Source organism: Caretta caretta, chromosome 2, assembly GCF_965140235.1.
Source record: "Caretta caretta isolate rCarCar2 chromosome 2, rCarCar1.hap1, whole genome shotgun sequence".
NCBI lineage: Eukaryota > Metazoa > Chordata > Testudines > Cheloniidae > Caretta > Caretta caretta.
In genome coordinates this window covers 2,263,909-2,280,094 of record NC_134207.1, presented here as the reverse complement: position 1 = coordinate 2,280,094, position 16,186 = coordinate 2,263,909, and the positions used below count along the sequence as shown (strand labels likewise).

The 16,186-nt window shown below is 53.1% G+C and overlaps 1 protein-coding gene across 6 annotated transcripts in view; it reads right to left on the bottom strand.

Annotated features, from left to right (window-relative positions):
* Positions 1-16,186, bottom strand: part of MROH1 (maestro heat like repeat family member 1) — a 112,622-nt gene that overhangs the window by 34,442 nt on the left and 61,994 nt on the right. For 4 of the 6 annotated variants that reach the window (XM_075124862.1, XM_075124861.1, XM_075124864.1 and 1 more), the window contains 11 exons: positions 15,987-16,109; positions 15,451-15,530; positions 14,793-14,928; positions 13,437-13,532; positions 12,714-12,818; positions 8,398-8,533; positions 6,927-7,039; positions 4,159-4,311; positions 2,432-2,586; positions 1,304-1,469; positions 254-450 (listed from right to left, as the gene is read on the bottom strand). In XM_075124862.1, the coding sequence (XP_074980963.1) occupies positions 254-450; positions 1,304-1,469; positions 2,432-2,586; positions 4,159-4,311; positions 6,927-7,039; positions 8,398-8,533; positions 12,714-12,818; positions 13,437-13,532; positions 14,793-14,928; positions 15,451-15,530; positions 15,987-16,109 (1,460 nt within the window). The remainder of the gene's footprint in view (positions 1-253; positions 451-1,303; positions 1,470-2,431; positions 2,587-4,158; positions 4,312-6,926; positions 7,040-8,397; positions 8,534-12,713; positions 12,819-13,436; positions 13,533-14,792; positions 14,929-15,450; positions 15,531-15,986; positions 16,110-16,186) is intronic. The other 2 variants (XM_075124863.1, XM_075124865.1) reach the window with 2 other exon arrangements.

The window sequence follows — 16,186 nt, the reverse complement described above, 5'->3', positions numbered from 1 at the left end:
TCCACCTCCGCACATAGGGAACAATGTCACAAGCACAAGCGTGGCTGGAGATTGATCCTGTTCTGTGGAAAGCCGAGCTCTAGCCACAGCCTGTAGCTCAGGCCTTCATCCAGAACCGGCTACGGGCTTCCTGTGATTCGCCAGCCATCCGATTACACGCAGGCAGCATGTGTGTTTGTGAACAACAAAGATCCGTTCCACAAGGCAGGTAAAACCAGCTGCCTCCAAGCCCCCAGCACCCTCTGCTCTTTACCTGCAGGGGTCCAGGTTTCTGGTCCCTTGGCTCCGGCTGGCGCTCTTCCTCTCCTTGGACTGCAGGTTCTTTGGTAGCTGGACACCCACGGTGCAGCTGACTCGCAACAGGAGAGCCACAAACAAGTGCGGGTAGAGCCCCAGCACGGCTGCCCCAGACTCTGGAGCAGACATGATCTCATGCAGAGCACATGTGGCCTGAGAAGAAAGAGGATTAGGAAGGGCCGGGGCGGAAGAGAGAAATCATCTACTCCCCACTAAGACCTGTTAACGATATTCGATAGGTTATCAACTACAGCAAGGAGAGCTGCGAATCCCCTCCTCCAGTTCAGAGGCCAACAAGACCCCAGCAACCAGCCCATTGTTCAGCAGCCCAGACATGGCTTTGCTGTAGTCAGAGCTGGAAACAGAGCAGAAAAGCCACCATTAGAACAGTTGGATTTGAAACTTGCATGTTTCTAAATCTGGGTCTGAGATCGGCACCTGGCAGGGAGAGCACAGGAGATCTCATAGCTGGAGTTTTCAGGCAGGAAGAGTGTGTGCACATCACACACACAGCTTGCAGAGCCCTGCTCCGGCTGATTTAAAGAGCTGTAATTACATGGCCCAGAATACACAGGGCTGTAAAGAGGGGAGGTGGGGAGGGAAGGAGTGTTTGCTTTCAGCATGACGGATTCTGTACCATCTGCACTTGGTTCGGAGGAGGAGGAGGAGGAAATTGTCACAGCTGCTTTACTCCTTAAAAAGCTGCCAAGCAGGGATTAGGTTTTTGACAGGATAAAACGCAAAGTGATCTCCCTAGAGGATGAACACCTGAGAGGTTTTTTATGAGCCCGTGGATTAGCTCTAATAGGCATTATACAGTGATGCGTTATTTCCAGAGTCCAGGCCTGGCCCAAACACCTGAGCTGAGGAAATGAACAAAGCAGGCCAGGTGGGGGTGGGGGTCTGGAATGCCATCTTCCCTGGGGGCTAGGAGCCCGGCTAACAAAGTAGGGCCCCTTTGTGCCGGGGGAAGGGTGGCAAGGCATGGGAGTGGCAGGATACTTACAGCAAAAGGGAGGGGAGTTGCGATGCGCTCATAGGTGCCCCCCAACAGGAAGGATTTGTTCTCTTTGTATGGCACATCCCGATTCACCTTGTCCAGGAGCAGCTCCAAGATCTGCGGCGTGAGGGTTGGCTCCGTGGCCAGCGCCTTCCACATAGCACAGGTGTGACTAGGTTTTGACAAACAGGAGGGTTAGTTTTGTACCCAAGCTGCCCCCGTTAGTTTGGTACTGGCTCCTAGCTTTGAGCAGCAGCAAGCCTGCGAGTGTCCTGGCACGATGCTGCACAGCTCCCAACTTGGGGACAGACATGGGTCTCCTCTCCTGGCCTGCAGTCCAGAAATAGAGTGAAAGGGCTACCTACCATCCTGGGGCTTTCTGGCTGGCTCTGTAGCCGCACTTGCAGCCTAGCTAGGACATCCAGAATCCCGCCAGAGGAGAGGCAGGAGACAAGCCTGTGAAGATCCCCATGGATGGAGGGAATTGGTCTGTGACATGGGGGGTAGGACAGAGCCATGAGAAGAGAAGAGGGATGTTCAGGATTGACATCAGATGAAGCCTCCGGGCAACCCAGTAGCTCCCGCTGCGCACTCCCCTCCAAAAGGAGGGGCTGGGGGCCACCCAGCTGCAGTTGGATGAAACACTCCCTCTGCATGACACCCTAAGGATGGCAAGGTGCATTACGGGGTTTTCCCCTTCCTCAGGCCATGATCAGCTGGTGGGGCCTTTGCTTTCCCCATTCCCTTAATTCCTATGCCTCTAGCACCCCTGCTCCAGCAGGGTCACAGTGGGGGTCACATGCAGGGAGGGGGACACGTGCAATAGAGGTGTGAGGGCAACCCCACGGCCAGGGCTGGATGACTCCGGGTGGGTGGCCTAAGCCATAACAGACTCACTAATGCAGGCTACCGCACTAAGCAATTCCAGGCCCTTTTTAAAGGCAGCTCTCCCGACAAGTGGACGTGCTGATCCCCGAGCACAGGAAGGGCATTCCAGCAGGGTCCGATTACCAGGGGCAGGAGCCAGAAGATTAGCTGCAGCTTAAGTGAAAGCTTCTCCGAAGCCCAGCTCCTCCGAGAAGGAGAGCGAGAGCATGCAGCGCACCAGCCAAGGCAATGGCGCGAGCCGAGTACCTGTCAAAGGGCAGGGAGCTGCCCAGCAGGCTGGACACAACCGCTGTCTTATGCTGGGAGGCCAGGATGTAAACCGTCTGCTGAGCTGCCTTCCTTAAGTGCTCCTCATCCACCTCCTGCAGCTTGCTGTGAATCAGAGCCATGATCACGGGCACCTGGAGGACGAGAGACAGAAGACGTGTAGAGAGGAGCCGGGATGGGTTCCCGGCACGCTGCTCAGACCCAGGGTGGCAGGGCATGGGGCCCTCCAGGCAGGCTGCCAGCAGAGGAGGTCGTATTAGCTGGCTAAGCTACAGTCTATGGTACATCTATGGTGCTGGGGGCCGGCAGTGATCTGGGGCAGGGCCCTTAGCCCTCTGGGGTCCCGAGGAAGGGGAGAGGCAACAAAAACAAACGTTAGCCAGCAGTCCACTCCATACGAGCCCCCCAGCCCTGCTTTTCCTTTGCTGCATCCAGCAGCAATTCTCTGGGTAGAAGGATGGAGGGGGCTGCATCTGAAGCCCATGAACACGACTCCCCAGCCCTCCAAGCACCCCCAGGCCCTGAGCAGCTCCCAGAGGGACAGGATGAAAGCTCAGCCCCTGTACCACGCCCTCTGCATAGAGCCCAGTGCCACAGACAGGCTGCCAGCTACGTATGCTAATCACATTGACCCAGTCATAGGCCCAGCTCCTGGAAAGAAGCCTGCAGGCCGAATGGTGGGAGCGAGCCGCACAATGCAGTCAAACAGGGCGGTCACGCACAGAGCAGGCCTGGCAGCATACTCCAGACAGGAAGTGCAGAGCGGCAGGGTGCTCTGTCCCAAGCGGTGCTCAGGTTTGGCCCTGGACTCAGAGGCTTCGCACCAGTTTGGATTTCAGACGCTGGGCTGGACAGCTCTGACCAAGAGATGAAGCACGTAAGCTGGAGCAGCCCCAAGCAGGATAGAGGCTAACAGGGAGAGAACAGCCCAAGGAGTGCAGAGGGAGAACTGCTTTTTCCAAGAGGGGGAAAAGGGGGAAAAAAGCTTGGCCAAGAAGGTAGAGGAATCAGATGAAAGAAGCCTCACATCCAGAACCTCTCACCCCCCTGGGCTTCCAGCCCTCCTGCCTGGCAAGGCCCCCAAGGATCTCACAGGGAGCCCCAGTAAAGCACCAGAGGCCAGAATGGCTGATAAACCCAGGGAGCAGGCCTGGCAGGTGGCAGCTTCCCCACACCCGCCAGCAGGTGACTCCAGTTCCAGGGCTGCAGCTCCTGTTCCAGAGTCGCTCGGCCAGGCTGGGGAGCAGGACGAGGATGCTGAGTGATGCCCACTGACTAAAGAGCAGCACTGATGGGGCAGAGGCACAGACATTCCTCTGCCCAAAGTTCTTTGCGGCCTTGTCCTGCTGCCACCATATTTACAGCCAGAGCTCTTCAGGGCAGGACCATGGCGTGTCACCTAGCTCAGAACCTGCCCCATTTCCCCTCAGCCGGTGCACAAACGTGCCAAGTTCCTGCCCTGCAGAGCATATTCCATAACCTGACTGCACCCTTCATCTGGCAGTAGCACCCAGACACCAAGCCCTTCCCCAGAGTGGGGGCTGCTAGTACTGGTAGGGACCAATGCCCTGCTCAGACCCGGCAGCAGGGGAGAGCATGGCATAGCAGAATCCAAGAGCCAGCTCTCTAAAGGAGGTCTCCTTTTGCCCTGGAATCCAAAGGTAACCGAGGGAAAACAAAGGCCAGGAGAGAACCTAGGGCTTTACCTTTTCCAGTAACACCCCTCCACGCTCCTTCAGGAGGGCGTTGATCATGACAGCAGCAGCTCGAGAGCAGTTCTGATCAGGATCTGCCAGCCCTTCAAACATCGTGAGCAGAAGGTTCATCAGCTGGTCAGGTGGGAGGCGCTTCCCAATCACCTAGCAAGGGAGAAGGGAGGAAGAGATGTTAAATCTAACATGCTGGGGATTAGAGCACCTTTAACCCAACGCACTTGAAGGTCACTGAAATGCAGACACACCTGGGGCGAGACACAGCAACTAACACAGCAGTGCTGCACAACTCACAGTCGGAATAAAAAGCCTTACGCCTGGCTACTGTACAAGGAGGCAGAACGCAAGAGTTGGAATTTGGCCAGAATACAGTCGGTCACATGCCATAGAAAGGGTCTCAGAATAGAGAGAGACTGGAAAGGCTCAGGCCCCTGGTTTGATTACCACCCCACCCCAGCTGAAAGACAGTAGCCCCAACCTCCCACTGCGGGCCTGGTTCCCTACCGACAGAGAAAAGACCCCAAAGGAACACCTGGGTGTGCCATGGATTACAGCTGTCCGGCTGAGACAACAGGCTCACTGCTCCAGGCCTTTGCCACGGGGACCTCCGTGTTCTTTAAAAATCAAGTCTGGCCCAACCACCGTGTGACCTGTGGGGCTAGTGCCACCCTCGCTATGCTCTAGGGGGTGAGACTGAGAAAAGGAGGCGCAGTTCCCCAGCCAAGGAGCTGACATTCTAGCTTAGACGAACTTTGAGACAGCCAGAGGTGCAATCTCGGAGTAGCTTCGGGCTGACCCTCACGAGCTGCTTGCTCTTCGAAAGGAGCGGGGACTGCACTGGGCAGCATGGACACTACTTCTGCTCTGGAGTTAGCTGCCCTGTGACTAAGCCAAGGACGCCAGTGTCCAGAGCTTTCATTCCATTAGAACTGGTCACTTCACAAAGGGAAACTGAGGCAAAACTGGGCATTTAGAACTGTCCACTCCACACTCAGATGTGGCACCAAGAACCTGACATGTGCCATGGGGCTGGTGAGGGGGTGTGGCAGCCATGCTACTGGGAGAGATGTGGCCCCAGCAGAATCCAGACACTTCAGTGCTCACACTGCCGGAGAGTTCTGTTCACCTCACCCGCTGGGGCAGCTCCTCCACCCCGCAACGGGCACCTGTGCTCCCAGGCCAGGTACAAGGACCCCGAGAGCTCACAACTCCCCTGCTCCTATGTTCATGGCCGCTATCAAAAGCGGCCACAGCGACGGGTTGATGGTCACTCCCATGACAGCACATCAGGACCCTCTTCAGGATCCCCATGGCACGGACAGCTCTGGGGCACTGCAGGACAGCTACCATTTTCCTGCTACTTCCCAGCAGGCAGTGCAGGCTGCTGACCCTTTGTGAGAACAGATGTGCTCACTGGGGGGCACACAAGACAGGCTGGGAGCTCCAGGCCAGTGGTCCAGTCCCGTTACCATTTGGGTAGGAGGCAGACCCCCGGCCCATTGTATACATTTAGTCTCAGGTGTGGACCCGTTTCTTTGGGGGTAGGGTCAGGTTAGTACTGGAGTCAGAGGGGCAGGGACAGGAGACAGGCGAGCGATTGGCCCTGCTCCGGCTGCCCACCCCCCTCACCAGGAGGGCGGCTCCCACGGGCCCAGACGTGTATGTTCTAACCGCCAAGTGCAGAGACTGACCCTGCAGCAGGTCTGCTCTCCCTAGCAAACGTACCTGGCCAGGGTCAGCTGGGCCTACGAGCACATCGGATCCTACTGGCGGAGAGGGCATGATCAGTCCTTATGCCCACAACCCCCATGCAGGAAGGCAAGAACATTGTACCACTGCACAGACGAGGAAGTGGGCAGGGAGGGACTCCCAAAATCTAGACACCTCAGTGGCTAACCCAGGAGTGACAGCTTGCTGATGGACCATCCTCGGCCCACTGTGCTCTCCCACAGCTTCCTGGGGCACTCCAGGGTACAGCTCGGCAACTGGAAAGGCTTCTGGTTACACCCTCAGCCGCCAGATCAGGACATCTGCTATTTCCACATCAATAGCTTCACCCCCCCTCAGCCAGCGTCTAGGGCCAGGTCACACCACCAGCCACAAGGAGCAGTCAGCTCCCCTTAGGCAGGTTGGGATACTTACCTGAGCCCAGGTATTTTGCTTATTCACACAGAGGTGAAGTCTAAGGAGTTTGGAATGAGGGGAAGGAGCTCAAGGGGGCAGGCTTGAAAGAAGCCAGGTGTTCCCACTCTCCCCTGTGGGTGTCTCCTATGAACTCCCACAATGAGAGGTAGGGCACCATTTCCAGGATAAGAACCCTTCTCCTTAGGGGGTAAAAATTCACTTGGACCAAGCTGGTTAGCGCACTTTGGGACAGAAGCCAGGTCCCCCGGTCCACTGACACAAGAGTGTACAGGACACACGGACAGGCACTCCTGTTCGGAGCTCTGGATTTGCAGTTTATAGAACAGGTGCCCAAAGGCAGTCACAGGGTTCAAAAGCAAAGCCCCTCACATGCCATGGCCTGGCAGTTCTGGACACCGGTGTTCAGAGCACTTCTGTCACCGAGTGCTCCAGGCTCCGAGCAGCCCCCTCTCTGTCATCCAAATCCAACATGAGCCGCCAATAGCCCACAGGTGGGAAGAGCAGATTTCAGGGCACAGACAAGGGGACTGGAGCCTTCGTGGGCTCCAGCCCCAGAACGCGACATTTACCCTGAAGAGACCAGGATTCAGTGACAGGCGCAGGGCTCTCAGCCTTACCATGGCAATGTTGTAGCATGTATTGAAGAGAATGGTGAAGTCAGGGTCTTCCAGGCCTTTCTTCAGGTCTTTCAGCCTCTCAACCATCTCATCTCTATAATCATGGGCGAATCCTACATGCGAGACAAGCAGCAGCAGACTTAGCAGAACTGCTCCTCAGCCGTGACTTCACCACATGCTTTATACCTGGCACCAACACAGCACCTCCGAAGTGGTCGGAGGTCCCCCAATAGGATCATTACGCCTCTTGGCTGCCTGCCCTCCCCCGGGAATTGGCACCTTAGAGCCCCCCTTTCAGGTGGGGAAGATAAAGCTGAAGTGACTCACTCCAAAAAGCCCCCTGCAAGCCAGGACTAAACCCAGAGTCTGAACTCCCAGCTCTGTGGTCGAGTCATGTTTGCTAACCAAAAAAGAGGGGGAAAAACAGAAACCCCTTATGTCATATACAGCCTGCTTTTCCTCTGCAGCATCCCACAGCTCCACGAACTCCTTCCCAGTGGAGGAGCGCCCTCTCCTGGACAGAGAATTTTCTCCTCAACTCCAGGATCACGGCTATTGCTTTATTTGTGCTGCACAGCGTCAGACAGCTCCAGTCACAGACCAGGGCCCAGTTGTACTACTTCTGTTCGTACAGCACCACCAAGAAACGTCCATAGAGTTGACCAAAAAAATAAAATGCATTTTTCCCCAAAAAGATTTTCTGCAAGAAAATTTCAGTTTTGTGAAAAATAAATCAATTTTCCACTGTGTGTGTGTGTGTGTGTGTGTGTGTGTGTGTGTGTGTTATCAAAATGACTACTTCCTGGCTCCCCATCTGGAAGGCTCTTGTCAATTTCACTCTTGACCTGTGGGCTAGCTCCAGGAGGTGGAGAGGCAGGAAGCGAGGACTGTCTGCCTCGCTGCTACCTGGAGCTGTGGGGTCAGGCTGAGCACCAGCCTGGGAGGCTCTTGTCAATTTCACTTCCAGGGGGGAGGGGCACAGGGAAGGTGGGAAGCTGAAAAATTCCACTGTGGTTCTCCCGGAACAGAAGCTCTTTAAATCTCAGAGGAAACATTTCATATTTTTGGTGTTTCATCCTGATTTGGGACAATTGTGTGTGGAAAGGGATCCCCACCCTCCCCTGCAAGCTCTGGGCCTAACCCCGCTCATCGCAGCACAGAGGATATTGAAGTGATTATTAGGACATTTGAAACCTAAAGCTTACAGGTCAGATATTCAATGTCTTCAAGAGGGAAGAGGGCTATTCCTTTCCTTTTCTGAGCACGTCCCACATCCCACTCAGAAGAAAGCATCAGCATCTAGTTTCCAAGCATCAGCATCTAGTTCCCTGGTACCAGGCAGCGACTGCGAAAGGGGGATTTCCCTCCCCACTGTCTGCCAGGCAACAGGGAAGAGGGCTCCTTTGGTACTAGCTGGTGCAGACAGTCCTAGGTAGCGACACCGCTCTCCCTCCCCATCCCATTCATTTACCTTCATAACATAGCTGTATGTAGAGCAGATAGTAGGCACAGTCCACAGCACACAGGCGAATGCTGGCAAGGGAGTCTGAACACCGGGGGGAGAACAGTGCAACCAGCACCCCGAGGTTATAAAAGGGCACCACAGTCTGACCAGGAGAGAGGAAACACATGGGTGTTAATGAATGGCATGTCCTTGGTATGCAGCATAGCAGGGCAAGTGGAACAGGTCAGGAGTTACTAAGGGAGGGTATACAAGTGGGGTCCCTCTGGGATCAGCTCTGGGCCCGGTTGTGTCCAATATCTTCATCAATGATTTAGATCATGGCACAGAGAGTACACTTATTAAAAAGTCTGCGGGCAATACCAAGCTGGGAGGGGTTGAGAGTGAACTAGGTTCACCGGGGGAAGGAGACCAAAGCCCTGAGGTAAGTGGGAAAGCGGGATACCGGGAGGAAGCACAGGCAGGAATGTCTGTGAGGGGAGGGCTCCTGCCTCATACTGGGAATGAGGGGCGATCAACAGGTTCTCTCAAGTGCTTATATACAAATGCACAAAGCCTTGGAAACAAGCAGGGAGAACTGGAGGTCCTGGTGATGTCAAAGAACTATGACGTGATTGGAATAACAGAGACTTGGTGGGATAACTCACATGACTGGAGTACTGTCATGGATGGTTATAAACTGTTCAGGAAGGACAGGCAGGGCAGAAAAGGTGGGGGAGTTGCACTGTATGTAAGGGAGCAGTATGACTGCTCAGAGCTCCGGTACGAAACTGCAGAAAAACCTGAGTGTCTCTGGATTAAGTTTAGAAGTGTGTGCAACAAGAGTGATGTAGTGGTGGGAGTCTGCTATAGACCACCGGACCAGGGGGATGAGGTAGATGAGGCTTTCTTCCGGCAGCTCACGGAAGCTACTGGATCGCATGCCCTGATTCTCATGGGTGACTAATTTTCCTGATATCTGCTGGGAGAGCAATACAGCGGTGCATAGACAATCCAGGAAGTTTTTGGAAAGCGTAGGGGACAATTTCCTGGCGCAAGTGCTAGAGGAGCCAACTAGGGGGGGCGCTTTTCTTGACCTGCTGCTCACAAACCGGGTAGAATTAGTGGGGGAAGCAAAAGTGGATGGGAATCTGGGAGGCAGTGACCATGAGTTGGTTGAGTTCAGAATCCTGACACAGGGAAGAAAGGTAAGCAGCACAATATGGACCCTGGACTTCAGGAAAGCAGACTTCGACTCCCTCAGGGAACGGATGGCCAGGATCCCCTGGGGGACTAACTTGAAGGGGAAAGGAGTCCAGGAGAGCTGGCTGTATTTCAAGGAATCCCTGTTGAGGTTACAGGGACAAACCATCCCAATGAGTCAAAAGAATAGTAAATATGGCAGGCAACCAGCTTGGCTTAATGGTGAAATCTTAGCGGATCTTAAACATAAAAAAGAAGCTTACAAGAAGTGGAAGGTTGGACATATGACCAGGGAAGAGTATAAAAATATTGCTCGGGCATGTAGGAATGTTATCAGGAGGGCCAAATCACACCTGGAGCTTCAGCTAGCCAGAGATGTCAAGAGTAACAAGAAGGGTTTCTTCAGGTATGTTGGCAACAAGAAGAAAGCCAAGGAATGTGTGGGCCCCTTACTGAATGAGGGAGGCAAACTAGTGACAGAGGATGTGGAAAAAGCTAATGTACTCAATGCTTTTTTTGCCTCTGTCTTCACTAACAAGGTCAGCTCCCAGACTGCTACGCTGGGCATCACAAAATGGGGAAGAGATGGACAGCCCTCTGTGGAGATAGAGGCGGTTAGGGACTATTTAGAAAAGCTGGACGTGCACAAGTCCATGGGGCCGGACGAGTTGCATCCGAGAGTGCTGAAGGAACTGGCGGCTGTGATTGCAGAGCCATTGGCCATTATCTTTGAAAACTCGTGGCGAACCGGGGAAGTCCCGGATGACTGGAAAAAGGCTAATGTAGTGCCAATCTTTAAAAAAGGGAAGAAGGAGGATCCTGGGAACTACAGGCCAGTCAGCCTCACTTCAGTCCCTGGAAAAATCATGGAGCAGGTCCTCAAAGAATCAATCCTGAAGCACTTGCATGAGAGGAAAGTGATCAGGAACAGCCAGCATGGATTCACCAAGGGAAGGTCATGCCTGACTAATCTAATCGCCTTCTATGATGAGATTACTGGTTCTGTGGATGAAGGGAAAGCAGTGGATGTATTGTTTCTTGACTTTAGCAAAGCTTTTGACACGGTCTCCCACAGTATTCTTGTCAGCAAGTTAAGGAAGTATGGGCTGGATGAATGCACTACAAGGTGGGTAGAAAGCTGGCTAGATTGTCGGGCTCAACGGGTAGTGATCAATGGCTCCATGTCTAGTTGGCAGCCGGTATCAAGTGGAGTGCCCCAAGGGTCGGTCCTGGGGCCGGTTTTGTTCAATATCTTCATAAATGATCTGGAGGATGGTGTGGATTGCACTCTCAGCAAATTTGCGGATGATACTAAACTGGGAGGAGTGGTAGATACGCTGGAGGGGAGGGATAGGATACAGAAGGACCTAGACAAATTGGAGGATTGGGCCAAAAGAAATCTGATGAGGTTCAATAAGGATAAGTGCAGGGTCCTGCACTTAGGACGGAAGAACCCAATGCACAGCTACAGACTAGGGACCGAATGGCTAGGCAGCAGTTCTGCGGAAAAGGACCTAGGGGTGACAGTGGACGAGAAGCTGGATATGAGTCAGCAGTGTGCCCTTGTTGCCAAGAAGGCCAATGGCATTTTGGGATGTATAAGTAGGGGCATAGCCAGCAGATCGAGGGACGTGATCGTTCCCCTCTATTCGACATTGGTGAGGCCTCATCTGGAGTACTGTGTCCAGTTTTGGGCCCCACACTTCAAGAAGGATGTGGATAAATTGGAGAGAGTCCAGCGAAGGGCAACAAAAATGATTAGGGGTCTGGAACACATGAGTTATGAGGAGAGGCTGAGGGAGCTGGGATTGTTTAGCCTGCAGAAGAGAAGAATGAGGGGGGATTTGATAGCTGCTTTCAACTACCTGAAAGGGGGTTCCAAAGAGGATGGCTCTAGACTGTTCTCAATGGTACCAGATGACAGAACGAGAAGTAATGGTCTCAAGCTGCAGTGGGGGAGGTTTAGATTGGATATTAGGAAAAACTTTTTCACTAAGAGGGTGGTGAAACACTGGAATGCGTTACCTAGGGAGGTGGTAGAATCTCCTTCCTTAGAGGTTTTTAAGGTCAGGCTTGACAAAGCCCTGGCTGGGATGATTTAACTGGGAATTGGTCCTGCTTCGAGCAGGGGGTTGGACTAGATGACCTTCTGGGGTCCCTTCCAACCCTTATATTCTATGATTCTTTGGAAGACAGGATTATAATTCAAAATGATCTGACAGCCTGGAGAAATGGTCTGAAGTAAACAGGATGAAATTCAATAAGGATAAATGCAGAGTGCTCCACTTAGGAAGGAACAATCAGTTGCACACATACAAAATGGGAAATGAGCGCCTAGGAAGGAGTATTGCGGAAAGGGATCTGGGGTCATAGTGGATCACAAGCTAAATACGAGTCAGCGTAACGTTGCTGGAAAATGAAAAAATAAAAAACAAAAATGAACATCATCTTGGGATGTATTAGCTGGAGTGTCGTAAGCAAGACACGAGAAGTAATTCTTCCACTCTCTTCCGTGCTGATTAGGCCTCAACTGGAGGATTGTGTCCAGTTCTGGGTACCACATTTCAGAAAAGATGTGGACAAATTGGAGAGAGTCCAGAGAAGAGTTTAAAAAAAAATAAAAAGATAAAAAGGGCTAGAAAACATGGCCTAGGGACAATTGAAAACACGGGGTTTGTTTAGTCTAGAGATGAGAAGACTAAGGGAGGACATAACCGTTTTGAAGTACATAAAAGGAGGGAGAAAAATTATTCTCCTGAACCTCGGAGGCCAGGACAAGCAGCAATGGGCTTAAATTGCAGCAAGGGCAGTTTAGGTTGGACATTAGGAAAAACTTCCTGTCAAGGAGTTAAGCACTGGAATAAATTGCCCAGGGAGGTTGTGGAATCTCTGTCATTGGAGATGTTTAAGAGCAGGTTGGACAAACACCTGTCAGGGATGGGCTAGATAATACTAAATCCTGCAGTGAGTGCAGGGGACTGGACTAGACGACCTCTCGAGGTCCCTGCCAGTCCTGTGGTTCTATGGACCAGTGCAACAGGGGATTGAGTTTCCTGCTCTCCGCACCCCATATTGTGAGCGACGTGGTGCAGGATCCCCATTACTGGGTGGGATGGGCATGTCTTTACATTGCATTTACTTACACTAACATTCAGTTTGTCCCGGTAGAACTCCAGCAGTGTGGCACTGACCTCCACTGCTCGCTCACGCTCATGCTCTTTGTTCGACCTGATCCATGGGCCTAGATGCTGTAGAGGCAGACCCAAAGACAAGAACTCAGAGGTGGGTGAAGGCTTGCCCCTAGACCATGGAGTTCTACGACACAGTCCAGGGCCTATGGCATCTACAGAGCATTGCGTGCTGGGGTTTATCAGGGTTAGAGTGACAGCTTACACAGGACACACGGTTATGCTCAGGAAGATAACTGCAGTCTGAGGGATGGGCCAATTCTCACTACTCTGGGTTCAAGCAACTCCCAGGACCAAATCTGCCAAGGGCAGATGTTGCCACCTTCCATCTCTCTATGGCACACGTGTCCTTTGGTCCACAGACTGCCCAACTGAACTCCCAGTCTGTTCTGTTGAATGAGGAGAGTATTGGGCCCTGAGACTAGGGGTGCTGCTGTGTAGGGCTGAGCAGGCACGGGCAGCACAGCTAGCCATTGTGTGGCTAGTGAGTACCAGAGGTGGCTGAGATATGGGCACCTCGCTTTAGGCCCCAAATACCAGAGACTAATGTTGAGAGAGTGACCAGAAACCCACATTATCTTCCTCCCTTTGCTCAGCATTAGGGTGGTGAGCAGCCAGCTAGGTGGTAGCCAGGAGCCTTCCCACTCTTCCCCCCGCCCAGACTCTGGGGCCACCCACCTCGAACATGCTCTGTAGTCCATGGGGAGTCAGGTCCTTCTGCAGCATGCTCTTCAGCAGTTCCTTAAGGGCACTGATGGTGTCATAGTAGAGAGTCTATGAGGAGGAAAAGGCACGACATTACCACCAGGTGACCGCTCAGATCTGTCCCAGTGGAGTCGGTCTGGCCACAGAAGGGCACCAAGCTTTGCGTGAGGCCTGTGCTAGCCGCTTGCTGCATGGCATAACATGAAGGCAGCTGCTGCTGCCTTCCTCTTGGGCACAAAGGTGCAGCTCTCAGAGACACAAGGCCCAGCAAGCGAGGCCTCCCCGTAACTGGAACTGCTTGGTCACATCGTCTAGTGACCCTGTGGGGTGGAACTCTCAGAAACGAATGGCTCCAGCTTAGACTGCATGGCACCTGCTAGCTAGGGGCTGGGAAAGAAGTTTGCTAGGCTGTAAAGACCCTCCCCTTTCTGAAATCCAGAACTTCCTGGCTCACTAGCCTTTCTCCCAAGTCCCAGGAGCACCTTCGGGCCCCACATGGTGCATTCCGGTTCACAGAAGGGATCCCAGAAAACACAGAGGGTTTCAGACTCTTGAGGGAAAGTTTTAGGAGCTTTATTAAAAGCTGGTTTGAGCTGCCTGCCCCTGACCTCTGGTTAATGGGACAAGCCCAGAGACAGCTTCAGTTCCTGCTTTGCAGTTCATGTGAAAGCTGCCCTCTAACTGCAGTATGGAACTTTAGGGGCTACTCTTTAGCGGCATGTTGCAATGGCTGGGTGGCAAACAACCAGGCTGTTATTCATTACTGCTCAGCCGTATGTAGATCTTCGAACAAAACCCCATCGCTTCAGCCCTATGGGCTTTCAAAGGCTGCTCAGAGAAAGATGCCTTTTCCACCAAACAGACAGTTTGCTGGGTTGTTCTGATTTGGCTCTGGGAACGTGGTGTTAATACACCTGGAGTTTTTGGAGGCTTATCAGTGAATCAGTGTTTTCTTACTCATGTTTTGTGTGTAGAAGTTTACGGGCCAGGTTTCCCCAACAGGTGCTGCACTAGTCAAGTGAAGGAGAATTGAAGCGCGTATTACGCACCGGAAAGGCACCACTGACAAAGAACTAAGTGGCTCATGGATCTGGCCTGGCACACACAACTTTCCACCAGTGAGGCATCAGTTCCAGTCCAGCTGAGATCAGTGACTGGCACCATCTCAATGCTGTTCTTCAGAACAGACATGACCGGACACCAGCTCTGAATCCCATTGGTGCACTGCCAGAACTAGCTAGGAGCAGAGAGGGCCCCAAACACCACACAGACTGTCTAGCTCAGACAGCTCCCTTCCCACCTCAGCCTGCTGGCAGTTCAATTCTCTACCTCCTTGTGCAAGGCGTCTGGCACGTGCCCATCTCTTTCCTTCAGGACGTCCAGCGGAGGAAGGGCCAGCACGCTGCTCAGGCAGGTATCAATCAGTTCCCTGTGCTCAGGCTCGCTAAGCGGAGGCTCCAGTATGCTGACCGATGCGTTAAGGGAGCAAGTGAGCAGACACATGCCGTTCGCTAAAGGGAGCTACCTCCATACCAGCCACCATTTTAATTTGCATTCTTGCTGATCTCGCTGCGCAGACAGTGGCGGAGCTGTTCTCCACATCTGTGTCGGGGACGGACACGTGCTGCAGGATGTTTAACTCTAGCTCAGAAACAAACTCTCTCTCTCTCTCTCGCAGAGTTTAAGATGAAGAGTGAGGCCCTTGGCTTTCTATTTTGCACGAAGAGATTTCAGTGCAGAGCCTGAGCAAGACAACCAAGTGCATAACGCAGGTGGGGAGCGGGGGTGGGTACTAGCGAGAAGTTTTCTGCAAGAATTGTCTCAATCTAAACTCCTGGGGTGCACATATGGAATGGGACACGCACTGGCCAGGCACTGCAGATTTGTACTTGGTTTTCATACCACTCACGTGAGACGGCAGCTCAAGCTGCCTCGGCAGGTGGTTTCTCGTTATTTCCACGGAGGTGGGAGTACAGGGAAAGGATACACCAGGTACGTGCAGGAGATCATGGCTCTCTGGCGAATAGGAGTTCTCAGCAAGTCCAGTGGTTCTGTTTTGATAAACTCCTAGCATGCAAAGGGAGAGAGGTTAGCAGAAATCCATCACCATCTCAAAGACAGCTCGCCCTGAGCAAACCACAAACGTTTGGACCCAGAAGATAGGCCACACAAGGTCCTGGAACAACTCCACCTCCACAGAACAGCCATGAACCCTGCCTTCCAGCCAATCTCCCCACACAGCCTCCCACGCAGACCACCACTGACCTGGACAGTCACCACACCTTCTTCCCACGTTCAGCCTGCTCATTTGAGAGTCAGCAAACCATGCGACCGTCCTCCACTTCCAGTCTCCACACGCCTCGTTCCTCGCCTGCACTAACTCCCTCCCTGGCCCCAGGAAAGGGGACAGACACCCAAGAACCTCCCCCAGAATCCCTGGCTGAGGCAGAGTTGTGTCTATCTAACCCAGCCCCCCAGTCCTGACCTAGGTCTCAAGAGAAGTAGCCCAGAATTTCCTCTTACCATCATCTGAGCTAGGAGCTCTGCTTTGTGGGAGAAGAGGAAGGCACCGGACTGCATGCTGTTATAAACGGCCTGGCTGATCATGCAAATGCTCCGAATGAGGCTCAGCTTCAACGTCAAATCCTAAGTGTAGAGAGCACAGGACGAGCAGTGAGGTGCAGGTCTAAACCCAGCAGCATCTACCCACACGCTGACCGGGG